The following is a 13,439-nucleotide window of genomic DNA, read 5'->3' as shown; positions in this document are numbered from 1 at the left end:
CATCAGCATCAGCAGCTTCTTCATACAAAATCGTTCTTTTTTTAAACTCTTACAAAATCCACTCACTTTGGTTCTCAGCATATTTTTGGTTGTTGTTTTTTTTTGATGATCCGTATCATTTTGCTGTGACTGGTATCTTCTACAGTCTCTTACATGCATCCTGCAAAATTCCACGTAGGTGGTGCAGCAGCAGCATGATGAATTTTCCACTGCCCACAACTCAGTGGTCACGAGTCTGACTGTAATGAAATGTTACGCTCGTGGACAGGATCCAGAAACCAGCAGGACTTACATCTCTGTGTACTTGATGCACAGCTTAATCCAGACGCAGATTAAAATCTGATGTGGCAGTCGTCCAAACATGAAACATCATTTTCACATTCATGAAAATGGTGTTTTTAAAAGAAGATTTTTTCCCATAGTATTTTCTAAGAAACCGGTCATTTGATTTCAAAACGTCCGTCCATTTCAGACAAGGGTCTCACATCTTATCTGGTGGTGGGTTTAGCTTGTCTGACGGTGGATATTTAAACTGAGGACGCAGTCATCACGAACCACGCAGTATCATTTTATTACATCAGTTAGCAAGGCGACATCTCCTTCTTCCTCATTTTAACAGATCAGAAAATATTCATCTTTTTCTTTTCTTAGGAATTTGTAGTTTATACAAATGGCAGAGACACACACACGATCCGTTTCTGAATTTCATCACAGATGGCTGAGGTGACCAGTGAAATATACAACGCAACGCCAAATAAACTTTCTGAGGTGATAATCTGTAACGATATGTCGAAATGAAAAACGTACAGAGCATCACTGATGTGGACAGTGTTCTCAGAAATATTGTTTTTGATTGGCATCGAGATTTAAGTTTTGCCCATGAAGTGGACTCAGCTGCAGAATACTGTTGCATTCACGTGAGCGTAGTGACTTTCACTGGTGCTCCTGTTGGCACGAACTGGAAGACGAGTTTGTTTCTCTGAGGAACCAAAACGATTTTTGAACTTCATTCCTGTTGTTGGCTTTTTTTTCTCTTTAGCTATTACACAATGAAAACACATGCATCAATCTGCAAAATGTAAAAGTAAAATGTAAAAGCCATCACATCTGGACCCTTCTTCTGTAACTTTATATCTGTAACACGTGGAAAAATAATGCTTTGCATCTTCAGTGGGATGGCATATTTTTCTACTACTCCTGTTATTCATAAAAATTAAAGGTGGAAAAATTAAAAGCTTAAAAATTTGCATGAATGTGACGTTAAGATTTCCAGCAGTTATAAGCGTCAGGCCACGTTAATGGAGTCACAGCAGAAAAGGAGCATTATGTCACCGCATCTTTATATCATGTTCACATCATATGAAGCATCATCTGCCATCATGTTAGCACTGAAGACAGATTACAGATTTGCTTGAAAAGCAAACACAAATGCCTCCTTCATAATGATTCAATGCTTATGTGGCATATAAATGATTAAAACTGCATCTCAGTGCTGAATAACTGATCAGTGACCTTGGCAAGTGCCGCCTCAAACGGTCTGATACTCTGCATGACTTTCAAATCCAAACAGAAATCTTTTTTTTCTCTTACTGCTCTGTTGTTTTTCCACATGACATGAACACAACATCCGTTCTGCAAACTCTCAGAGCTGCTGTAGAGGAAGAAAATATCTCACTGGTTGAGTTGAACAACTCTTTGGTGAAGCCAAAGAGACAATACTCTGGATACGAAGACTGTTTCATCTTATGCAAAAGGCAAAACCTTACGGGATCCGAGCCACCATTGCTTGTATCAATACAGATGAGCTAGTTAGCAAGTATGCTAACCATCCAAAAACCGTTTCTGCCAAAGCAGCAGCTCTGCCTCGGAGATGTCTCAGTCCGGGTCAGGAAGGAAAAATCTAAATGGGAGTTTGGTGGTGAACAAGGTAGCGTGTGTGTAGTATGACGGCATTACACTGCCAAAATCAACCAGCACAAATGAGATCCATGCATGCAGATGTTTTACTTTCGCGAAAGCACTCGCAGGTACAATCTTTCTGCTCATGTGAGGAACACTGTCGCCTGCGAGGAGGAAACTCTGCTCAGGGTTCGTGCAGATTCCAGTTCTATCCCCAGCACACGACTGCTGTCACTGATCTCCTGCTCGCTGGCGTGGGAGTGGATTTTCTTTTTGGCAGTGAGTGGCCGGACTCAGCCGTTGTTTCCCTACAGATAACTGATGGAGCGAGTCCACCATCTTTGACAGCTAGGTACAACAACACCTGCTGGACGAACCATGTAAACCTGTTCTATATGAAAAGTGCCCTGAGAAAACGTCTGCTGTGATTTGGTGCTAAATAAAAAAAACGGACTTGGTTTGACTTGAATGTCTTGAATCTTCCATCGACATGAATTTGATAAAACACTGTTTTGTTTTTCTACTTAGATGCTGTAGTTATTTTAATAGTGTTTGGTAAAATGACAGCATAGGGAAAGAATATTAACATGATAAATACACATACAGATATATACACACTGCCAATATTAATGTTATAAATATAGATAAAATCAGGGGAAAAGCACAGTCTGGAGGGAAACGATGTACGAGTACGTGTGTGTGTGTCTGAGCAGAGCGGATCTCCTTTGTGCTCGTGATTTTTGGGAGCATACCACCGTCATATGTAATGAGATCACTCCACCAGTATACATCAGCTGGAGCTGGAGGAGACGACGCCTGAAACATGGAGCGCGTCTTCTCAGCGGTTCAGGCTTGAATAACCAGGGAGTGAGCAAAGAGTCTAAAGGTCAGTCAGTATTTGACACATGTCGTGAATCTTGATCAGAGAAACCTGCTGTTGATCTGTCCAGGTGCTGTTCTTCAGGGGAACGCTGATCAATCACGGTCCAACTAAAACTGAACCTGCAGAGTTACTCCAAGATGTTTCTGTTGTAGTCATACGACAGTCGTCGCTTGGCGGCAACGCTCTGAGCGTGCTGATTGGCTGAGGGGAGTCCGGGGGAGAGGCGCCGATTGGCTGTCCAGGGAGCAGGTCTGCTTTCCTGCAAAGTTAACAACATGATGAGGCGTGAGAGTTGTGATATTAGACTGTTAAAACACTTTACACAATCAACAACACAATCCAGTGGTTTAATACACCAAACAGACAGAAAACTCACCTTCTAAATATTCAGTTTCCATGTTTCCATGTATTTTCTTGTATTGTTTTTGTGTTTGCAGCTACAAAACAAACTATTTAAGGACGTCACTTTGGGCTCTGGGAAAATAGAATTTTTGAGTAAATAAAATTTCTCCTATGATGAGAAACAGAACAAAGTCAGTTACGTCAGTATGGCGCAAGCGGGGCCCTAACCCTGGAGCCAGGCCTGGGGTTAGGGCACGAAGGAAAGCGCCTGGTGGCCAGGTCTCTCCCTACGGGGCCCCGGCCAGGCAGAGCCCGAAGGAGTGATGTGGGGCTGTCGATGGAATAATTTAACTTATTAATCTGCTGTAACCATCCGTATAATGGTCCATGTACATTACATTACATTAAAGAAGAGAAATTCATTGATAGCAAATAAAAAACAAACGAGGACTTAACTGCTAATAAGTACTTTATGGAACTAACTCAGAATCTATAAGTACGTCAAGAAAAGAAAAGATTTTTGGATAAAGCCATAAAAAAAAGATTTCACACACTTTGGTGTTTCTGACTCTGCAGAGAAACACTCCGGAGGAGGAAACCACACATTTGCATGTTTTGCAGGTGCTCAGTTGTTTTGTGTGTGTGTGTGGTTCAGCTGTGACGTCGACCTGCTCAGTGCCTTCATTCAGCTGTGAGGAGGGTTTTTGCATCATGACAACGGTCACATCATTTAAATCAGGCTGCAGTTTTCAAGGCCATCGTTCAAACAGCACTATCAGTTCATTTTACATGCTGTCAAAGCTGCGTGTACAAATTCAGTTTAACAACCTCGAAGCTTCACAGAGAGTCAGAGGGAGAATTTACTGTGAAACGAGTTTTCTTCTGATGAAACACGACAACACGATGCGTGTTTCCATGTTTGTCAGTGAATGAAACTGTACTCACAGTGTGTGGCTGCTCCAGGTGTAACGTCTTCAGCAGCAGGTCACGGGACACGCCGTTGGCTCTCTTGTATCTCTGGCCAATCATTTTGTTCAAGTCATGGAAATTGTCCAACAGCCTGAAACATGAACACACAGAGGAAACGACCCTTAGATCCACACGCACACACACAGTGACACATGTTATTAAACCATAGCATCATATATTTTATTATCATATCGACACCAGCTTCAGCTTCATCAGCTTCAGCTTCAGTGAAACCTGAGATTCAGAAAAGCAGATGCAGTACATCATCACTGTTATCAGGGATTTTCTTGCTTGCTAACTCGCTGCCAAGTGACAATCAATCAGGCTCACGATCTGCTCTCACAGATGCAGTCGAAATCCAACATGCAGTTCACCACTTTAACCACTTGGTGGCCACGTCTCCACAAAACCAGCTCACACATATAAAGCTCAGTTTAACAGATTATTCTGTCCCATTGCACTACACAGAATTCAGTTTGGTGGTTTACTAAATGAAAGGCTCTAAAACTCTGAATCCTCCGTGTCATTTTCCTGAAGCTGATTAGAAGCAGATCATGCAGGATTTTTCTGTGGGCTCTGATATTTTCTGTTACAAATTGGAGGAATGTGTCAACACATGCAGAAATCCCTGCAGCAAATCGATTGATGCACAGCAAATCAAAATGATCTGGTTATGTAAACGGACATAAAGTGGGCTCAGCTGATATTGTTTACCCACCCCTGGTCCTGGCTGGCTCTGCCCCGGAGGAGCTGGGCCAGAGTCGGAACAGCATCGAGGTCACTGGACGAAGAGCCAGGAAGCGAGGGGAAGGCTTCAGCAAAGATGGCCGCCTACAGGAGAGACAGAGGGAAAGGACGGTCCAGAAAGCAAGAGTCTTTAGGGCTCAAACCCGTGAAGGTCTCTACAAAGTTTTGTGCCAATCTTTTAGTTGCTGGGACATTTCAGACTGGACCAAAGTGTTGGACCAACCAACCGACACTGCAGTCCAAAGAGCCATGACGCTGTTACAGCTGAAAAAACCTTCTGATTACATTCACGCACTCAGACTGGTGAACTGAGCACATGGTTCATCAGTACGTGTTTCAGTTCGCTCTCACATTTTCATCTTGAGGTGCAGATAAACCTAAATATCACAGGCTGAAGTTACAGGAGTCACAGAATTTAAGGCCACACCCAGCGCTAACTGAACGACACACCAAACGAGACAAATTAAAAAATGTTCAGCTTAATGCTGATGAACTAACAGTATGACAGAATATTTATAAATGAATTCTGGGAGAAATGAATGTAACAGACACTCACTGGTTACAGTGAATGAACAGACAGAAGCTCTGAAGGTGGATTTGTACTTTGTGGTTTCATGGAGATCAGTTTAAAAAGTCAGAGCACAGAAATATTACCGTACCAGGTTCTGATTGGCTGAGAGCCTGTCTCTCCTCTCCTCCACAGCGCTGGCCGGCCACCACTGCCCCACGACATCTCGACCCTCATCTGACAAATCCTGAGGAAAGGCTGTCCAGGTGTCGGCTGATTGGTGGAAGGGGCTGTCTGTCCAGCCTGGCGTCCACTGGGTCACCTCCCCGGCGATGGCGTGGTTTACGAGAGCTGTTTTCAGACACACACACACACACACACACACACACACACAGGGTCAGTAGCTCAGTAGAGTATCTGCTGTAGACGTCCCTGTAGTGTTGTGGTGTGTGTGTGTGTGTGTGTGTGTGTGAATAGCTGTCATGCTCTGCCCTCATTCTAACGACCTGAATGAACGACAGACTAATCCCACATTGCACTGGGGGTTCAAACAGATTTCTTGCTGCAAGCAAACATTTCACAGCAAATATTTGTGCCTCACTTTGCTGCTGTTACCTTCCGTTGCTCAGACACGCTCATGTTTGTGTGACTTCTCTTACACCCGCTGCCCCATCACCTCAGGCTAACCTGTTAGCCGCTAACAGGACCTCAGAGTCCCAGGCCTTGTTTCCTTCCTCCTCCTCTCTCAACCCAACGCTGAATGATTAATACCGTGTAGCACGGGGGGGAGATCAGTTAGGAATCCAGGTCAGGACAAACTACAGTCTTATTTCCACATGTGTGAGCAGGTGGTGTTTACTCCACACATTCATCACAGGATTAAAACCTTATTGGGCAACAACTTCTATATTCTGTACCATTAAATGGCGTTCCTGTCAGTCAGTATTAATTATTCATTTTATTATTTTATTGATTTTATTAATACACTTACTAATTAATCAGGACTCAGAATCTTAGAGATGTTTATGTAGTTTTGCATGTTTTAAGCCATTTAATGCAAATCACATATATTTTGTTTAACAAAATGCAGCAGGCAGCCATTGGCTTCTCCTCATTTCTGTACAGTATCACCATGAATACTGTACAGTCTCCACTGATGTAGGGTTAGTTATCACGAATATCACGAGAGCCGTGAACACCACAATGCATCTGAAAATGATCAGAGAGCCTGTACAGACGGAGTGTGGCCTGAGGGCTGCTTCACATAAATTTAAAAAAAGCAAAAAAAAGCTGCTGAGATGAAAAAAAAAATTCACAGAGAAATGACATTTAAAAACAGTTTTCATTAGAACTACACCGCGTCACCGTGAAAACTGTTTTCTGTTGACTATGCAGAGTAATGGAGATATCTTTTTAGAATTTGTGTGAAGTGACCCTTTAGGAAGGAGGAAGGAATTTAAACAAAAAAAAATCTTTTAATGCAGATAAAGTGAAAAGAAATAAATAATGGGTGAACCTGGGCTTAGCCTCGTTTGACGCAGCAGTGGAAACTGGGCTTAGGTGATTAACTAAAAGGAGCATAATGAGGGAACTTACGAGCTGATTAACACCGGCTGTGAGGCTCAAATACCCAACTGCATGTGTGTCAGGAGCGTGTGGAGCCAGTTCATAGTGTCAGATTAGTAAATACCCTCAGGTCACTGTGAATGAGCCTGATATTGTCATTTATGGGGATGGTGTTTATATTTGCTTCGTTACAGGCCACACCAGTGGGATGGACAGAGCTGAAAACCCTCAATCAGCTTATTGAGATGAGTGACACAGTCTGAAGTGGGGAAGTTATTCCTCATACGTCTGTGCATTATTACTCATTTTCCAAACTTTAAATAAGACTATAGTTTATTGGACTTCAGAACTGAAACCATGTTTTCAGGCTGATTTAAAATGTCTCCACTGCTTCAGCTCATAATGATAATGTAACTGCTAATAGAGTTTCATACTGAGCATCCACGAATAGTGGAATGCCTGCACATCAGCACGGTTTTCAGAATGATTAGCCCTGAGTGTACAAGAACTGTAGTAAATGGGCTAAAACATGCGAAACCACCGGCACGGTCCTTCACAACAGAGTGCACGCACACACATTCCTCACACTGTACAAAAGGCTAAAAATGCACTAATGCTCTGAGTGAGTGTTGCTGTTATTCCAGCACAACAACACAGAGAGTGCTGAGATTTTTATGTCTTTCAAAGGTTCTGCTTTACTTCTGAGGCCTTTTAATGTCGCAGGTCAAACAGGAAGGCAAACGTACTAAAGCTCCACAAAGACAGAGAGATAAGAGAGAGAGAGAGAGAGAGAGAGAGAGAGAGAGAGAGAGAGAGAGGAAGGAGAGGGAGAGAGGGAGGAGAAGGCTCTGCAGCCGAAAGAGACAGAGCACCACAACCTAATAACCGTGACACTCACCAACACTCTCTCTGCTCCCACAAGGCACTGAGGCAGACATGGTGAACCCCTCGCTCCAGGCCAGCTCTCCCTCCGCCTGCATGAACACCCCAAACTCATCTTCCTCCTCCTCCTCCTTCCTCCTTTCTGCAGTGGCCCCAGTGGAGCCCCTCTCCTCCTCTCCCTGCTCCTCCAGCTCTCTCCTGTGCCTGCTCTTCCCTTCCTGACCTCCGTCTCCTGCCGTCGCTCTGAGCCCCCCCTCCTCCTCCTCCACACAGGGCAGGCCGGTTTCCATGGATCCCAGGGGGGGCAGTGAGGGGTCAGGATTAGCCAGGGAGAGTGCAAAAGAGGTGGAGGGACCAACACAGGCAACAGTCTCTCCATTTTCTTCAGCAGAGTTGATGCCTGTTTCCCCGCAGGCGTCTCCATCCTTACTCGTCCGTCCCCTCCATCCGTCTGCAGAGTCCTGTGACCTCCTGTTGTCCTTTGGTGCACAGCTCCTCTTCACTCCTTTGCAAATCTCCTCCTGTGTGGTACCAACATGTTCTTTGTCCTCGCCACCTTTCCCACTGCCAAAGTCCAGCTCACTGCAGGTGCACTCCCTCCTCCAAGTCTCCTCAGCTCCAACTCCTTCCTTGGGATTTAGTCTCTCCTCTACATTCGCTTCCTCTGACTCCAGCTCGTCTCTCCGCTCAGTCTCAGTTGTCCTACAGTCGCAGCTGTTTTCTGTCTCAAAGACGAGAGGATCTCTGTTTCTGAGAGCTGAGGATGAAGCCTCTCTCTCCTCCAGCTGGCTGTTATTTTCCTCTTTTTCAAAGAAAAGCTGAGGTTTCACAGTGTTGTTCTCGTCAGCTGAACAGTTTCCTTCCTTTGCCTCAAATCTCCAAACATCCAGTTCTTCTTTACCCACGGTCTCAGGGTCCGTCTCCCCAACGTGAAGGTGTCCAAGGTGCTCTACTTGGCTGTTCTCTTGTTTAATCCAACAAGCCTCATGGTCAGCAGTGCAGATGCTGCCCTCTACAGGAGAGGAGGATCCAGGGGAGGCTGCAGTGCTAATGGACGCAGGGTGGGGGGAGACAGAGACGTCCTCGTAGCAGTTGGACAAAACTGAGAATTCAGAAGGAGTCTGATTGACGCTCTCCTCCTCCTCCTCAGCATCCACTCTCTCCATCTCTTTCTCTGATTCTTCATCTGCTTCCACATAATCAGAGAATCCGTTTACATTAGCCACTGTTTCCTCACAGGGATGTTCAGCTGCTTCTCTGTCATGTGTTGATTCAAAGTCATCAGTCGACTGTCCAGTGTGAACCTGAATGAAATCATTGTTTTCATGATGTATTTTCAGAATCTCAGAGTTTGAATCCAGCTCTTTCTCTGAAGGGTCGTCCTTCCTGTGAGAGGTTTGCGTCCTCAGCTCCTCGTTGCTGTCGGCTTCTCTGATCTCTTCACCATCACAGCCACCGGGGGGTTGTGGATGAAAGCGGTTAGATTCTAGGTCAGGGTTTGGTGCAGCCAGAACAGGGATAGAAGACTCCAACCCACAGAGGCCTCCCCTCTCCTCCTCCTCATTCTTTTCTCTCTCCTTCCTTATTCCTTTCACCTCACCATTCAGCCTGTTTGGGACGCCTCCTCTCGGACTTTCACCTCCCTCGCCTTCATCCTGGCTCTCCCTTCTCGGTGCTCTCCTTCCACACTGAGCACAGGTTTTAGGAGAAACATTATGGCAGCATCTGGGACTTCTGCACGCTCCCTCCTTCTCTTGTCTGGCTCTCCTGCTATCCTGCTGCAGGCTGGGAAACTGTTTACTGTCCAGGCTTCCTTTGTCTCCCTCTTCCTGTCTTTCTCCTGCAGGATCCTCCCTGCCTCTCTGCTGCCTCTCTCTGCTCACGCCTGTTTTCTCACGGCCTGCTGCATTACCGGATTTCCTCCATCTCCGGCCTGATCGCACTCTAACCCGGTTTGCTCCAGTCTGTGCCGGCAGAGTTGGCCCACTCTCCCTCCTCCCGACTGGAGTGTCTCTGCCTCCCGCTCCTGTCTTCCCTCTCAGCCATCCTCCAACCACACTGGAGGCCGCACCAGTACCCGCCCCAGAACCAGGCTTAGCTGTCGAGTACAGACAGCTGCCTTTCTCAGTCCGGAGGAAGAGGCACTGAGTCTGTGTCTTCCCACTTCCCTCTGAGGTCTTCAGAGTGGCCACCGTCACCAAAGCTCCGATCCCAGCCTGTCTGGCATCCAGCCCCATGGGAAGCCCGTACCCCATGTGTGCCCACTCCCCGCTCAGGTACACATCTGCGGGCCTGGGGCAGGAAGTTGAACTCCCGCGGCCTGCAGGTGGAGCTGTGGGGGCCTGTCCTCCTCCCAGAAGTCCACCAGCCTTGCAGCGGTTTTTGGAGCAAAGGGCCCAGGCTCGGAGGCCCCGGATCAGCGGCAGGTCTCCCAGGCTCAGCTCCAGTCGGCTGGGGAAGGGCAGAGAGGCTCTGGAGCACTTGTGAAGCATCTCACGGGTGGAGCCCGACACGTTCAGACAGGGGTAGTTGTTGTTATTATTCTGCTGGAGCATGATGCTTGTTGTTGGCCTCATCTATGTTTTATGGGTTTGTCCTCACTTATCCTTTATTAAAATTCAGCCTGTCAGGTCGAGTTGAATTCTCATTTGTGAGAGGGAACGCTGCCACTATCAGGAGTCTGTTCTTGATTCAGAGCGTGACAGCCCAAAGGTAAAAAGATCAGAGTTCAGAAAAAATACACTGGGCATTATGAAACAGCTGAAATACTCTGGAACAGAGAGCTGAGTCTCTGCTTAATCTCATGTCTCAACAGTTTATTCTGATAACATGAGTCTGAGTTTGGGGACAAAGAAAAAACAGAAAGAAAAACGGTTGTTTTCAGACAGCGAGCTGCAGTCGTGCTTCTCTTTCCCTTCACTGCTCCTTAACTTTGAGAGTCTCCTGATGAAGAGAAGAAACGCCCAGCCCAGACGTGCAGCTGCTGGTGCTGCTGATAAAGTTGGTTTTCTCCCGGGGTGAAGCTCAGTGATGGCGCCTTCAGAGCTTCGCCAGCCTCTCATCACTGTGGACTGACTCAGCTATCACACTACAACCTGCAGGGGGAGTGGGGACAAAACAGGAAAATTAAAGATTCATCGCTGAATAAAATGTGAAGTGTACTCATGAAGAAACAGCAGAGCTCAGCAGCTGACGGGTTGATGTGGTTAAAACAGTAAAAGTCATGTCAAGAAGAGACAGTCCAGTTCTTTACTGTATTTGTCTGATGGTTTAGAAATTACAGCAGAAAATGTCAGTGAAAACATAAAAGAGATGATTTAAATATTCCTGCTATTTAACACAGAAGTGACTCTGTCTCACTCTGCCTGGATCCTGTCTGTGGAGGAGTCTGTCAAAGGTCAGACGCGTGAATCCAAGTGGCCTCTTTCCATTTGACTCCTACACAAACGGGCCTTATTTTCAAATAAAAAAGTGCATCCACACCATGTCCATCCTGGTGCCAGCGGATTAGTCGTTGCATCAGCCACACAGAATCATCAAAGGGACTAAAGATGAAACACGGGCGGCCATAAACCCCTGAGTCCGCTCCTCATGCCCACACACAGCGAAGGATTTACCCAAAGTGACTCAGTAAAGAAGCGGAAAATAACAGGTTTGGGCCACGCATACCACACTTAGCCTACTCACATCAGCGGGCTGGGTACCACTGTGATGAGGAGGAACCACGTCAACAACACACTGGACCAGCAAAACCAGTATGCTCAGCCAACATGTCCTGGAAAGGAAACCCGAGGAAAAGCGCTGATTGCGTCTCACCTCAGAGTCTCAGGTTCAGGCTTTTGCATTAAGTGTCCTTCACTTCACGTCCCTCTGCTTCCTTGTTGTTTACAGACGAACCCTGCTCAGCCCTCCTCGGGCTCTGGAGCATCCTTCAGCGGGATGCGAGCCACCACGTCCTCCCAGTCGGCCTGCACCACGGGCGCTACGGTGCAGCAAATCAGCTCTAATGTCCGCTCAGGTCTGGCCCATCGTCGGACTCAGAGCCGAACACAAATGGTGGGTCTTTTTTTTGCGGTCTGTCCCCGACTCGTTCGGCCATTGCGCATCAGCTCATCCGTCGCGGCTGAGCATCGTGCGTCGCCGCATCTTACCGCAGTAGCCTCCGGTACGCTCAGCGAGCGGGATGACGGAGAGCTAATTTGACTTGCAGCCCACTCACCCGTAGGAGGGGTGATCCGTGCCACGCACAGGCAGGGAGAGGTGAGGCGAGCGGAAGTGTATGAGGGGTTGTTGATGCCACAACCCCGGAAAAACGATGGTTTTAATGACAGATTTTACTGAAAGCAAACACATCACAGCAGAGAGAAAAAATAATGCAGCTTGTATGTAACTTTTAACACGTAACACGTAGAGAAAACATACAACTAATATAGAACAAGAGAGCTGAATGTAACGCAGGTTTAGAGAGAAACAGTTAACGTTACGGTTTTAGGCAAGTTATTCATATCCAGTTGTTGTCAGTCAGAGCCTGTAGTACCACGTCATTGCCAGCAGATGTCAGTGTTGCCACATGGTCTCGAGGACGAGGGCCTCTTCACACGAGACGGAAGCAGAAAATGCTTTGTTGCACTTGTGAAGGGGGAACTTCGTTTAGATCCAGCGTCACCAGATGATGTCTCAGCCAAACAATATGAAAATATTAAAATAGCAGAGTCAGTAAATGTACTTAAGTGAAAACTACATGTCTGACACATTGTGAGAACTGCTGCTGGTTAAACACCAGCATAAAGGTACAGTCCAAACCTCATTGTGGGAAATCATACGGAAAACTTCAGCTGCTCACAACAATCACACCATCCCTGTTTGGCACCGTGGGACATCTATGTGCAAGACCATATGGCCACATCGTGGACCAGCTTGTGATTAGATGTGTGTTGTCTGATACCTGTAAACATCATACGGACAGAAGCAGAGTCCAGGTACAGGAGCAGAGACGTGTGCAAATGTCTGACGCAAATGCTGGGAATCAATGCTGGGAGATGAGACACAGGTCTATGCTGACAACACGACGCCCATCATGCCACAAAGATGTTGCCAAAAACAGGTGTGGCTGTTTTAACATGCAGGTGTGTGCACTAATTGAAAACCACTGCAAAATGTCTGAGCCTTAGAAAATGTCTCGTCCTATGTTCTGTGTGAGGAAAAGCGTCTCCATCAGCAGAGAGACGTCTTTGTTTTGTTAAATCAGCGGACACCAGTAGAGGTGAAGCTGCAGTCTCCTGCCTCTCACTTCCCTTCTGTGTTGTGGCAGCGTTCGCTCCTCATACAGCATTAATCTCCCCTCACATACACTCACCCTTGTAGCCTACGTCGCACAGCATCATCACAGCAGCAGATGAGTAGATTGGGAACACACACAAGCACAATCACACACAAACCCACACACATAAACAGACTATGGGAAGACGTCATGCACCCTGTGAATAGTTTATCACTTTCTCCTCCAAAGGCCTCTCCAGGTTTCTCCGTCAGACTCATTCATGTGTTTCTGATCCACAGCACAGAGCTGTTTTCTCTCTCTTTAATTTAAAGGTGAGATGAATATGTTCCTAAAATATATTTTTGCTGTGCAGTTCTTGTGCT

General features: G+C 46.4%; 1 protein-coding gene across 1 annotated transcript; it reads right to left on the bottom strand.

The window, feature by feature from the left end:
- Positions 1-564: 564 nt before the first annotated feature.
- si:ch211-14c7.2 (spore wall protein 2) lies at positions 565-10,351 on the bottom strand. Its single transcript, XM_041046363.1, has 5 exons — positions 7,813-10,351; positions 5,500-5,699; positions 4,812-4,924; positions 4,070-4,184; positions 565-3,041 (listed from the first exon to the last, which is right to left on the bottom strand). The coding sequence occupies exons 1-5, from the start codon at positions 10,349-10,351 to the stop codon at positions 2,910-2,912; spliced, it is 3,099 nt and encodes a 1,032-aa protein (XP_040902297.1). The 3' UTR covers positions 565-2,909.
- Between the last annotated feature and the right edge of the window lie 3,088 nt (positions 10,352-13,439).

The sequence above is a fragment of the Toxotes jaculatrix genome, chromosome 9 (assembly GCF_017976425.1).
Source record: "Toxotes jaculatrix isolate fToxJac2 chromosome 9, fToxJac2.pri, whole genome shotgun sequence".
NCBI classification, from domain to species: domain Eukaryota; kingdom Metazoa; phylum Chordata; class Actinopteri; family Toxotidae; genus Toxotes; species Toxotes jaculatrix.
The sequence above is the reverse complement of the archived record's forward strand: the minus strand, read 5'-3'. Positions and strand labels throughout refer to the sequence as shown.

Excerpts from the sequence above, each read along its gene's own strand:
- si:ch211-14c7.2 (XM_041046363.1), bottom strand. The coding sequence starts at position 10,351 with ATGCTCCAGCAGAATAATAACAACAACTACCCCTGTCTGAACGTGTCG. Across the intron at positions 5,700-7,812 it reads TGGGAGCAGAGAGAGTGTTG|CTCTCGTAAACCACGCCATC; the intron begins GTGAGTGTCACG and ends GTCTGAAAACAG. Across the intron at positions 3,042-4,069 it reads ACCTGGAGCAGCCACACACT|GAAAGCAGACCTGCTCCCTG; the intron begins GTGAGTACAGTT and ends TTAACTTTGCAG.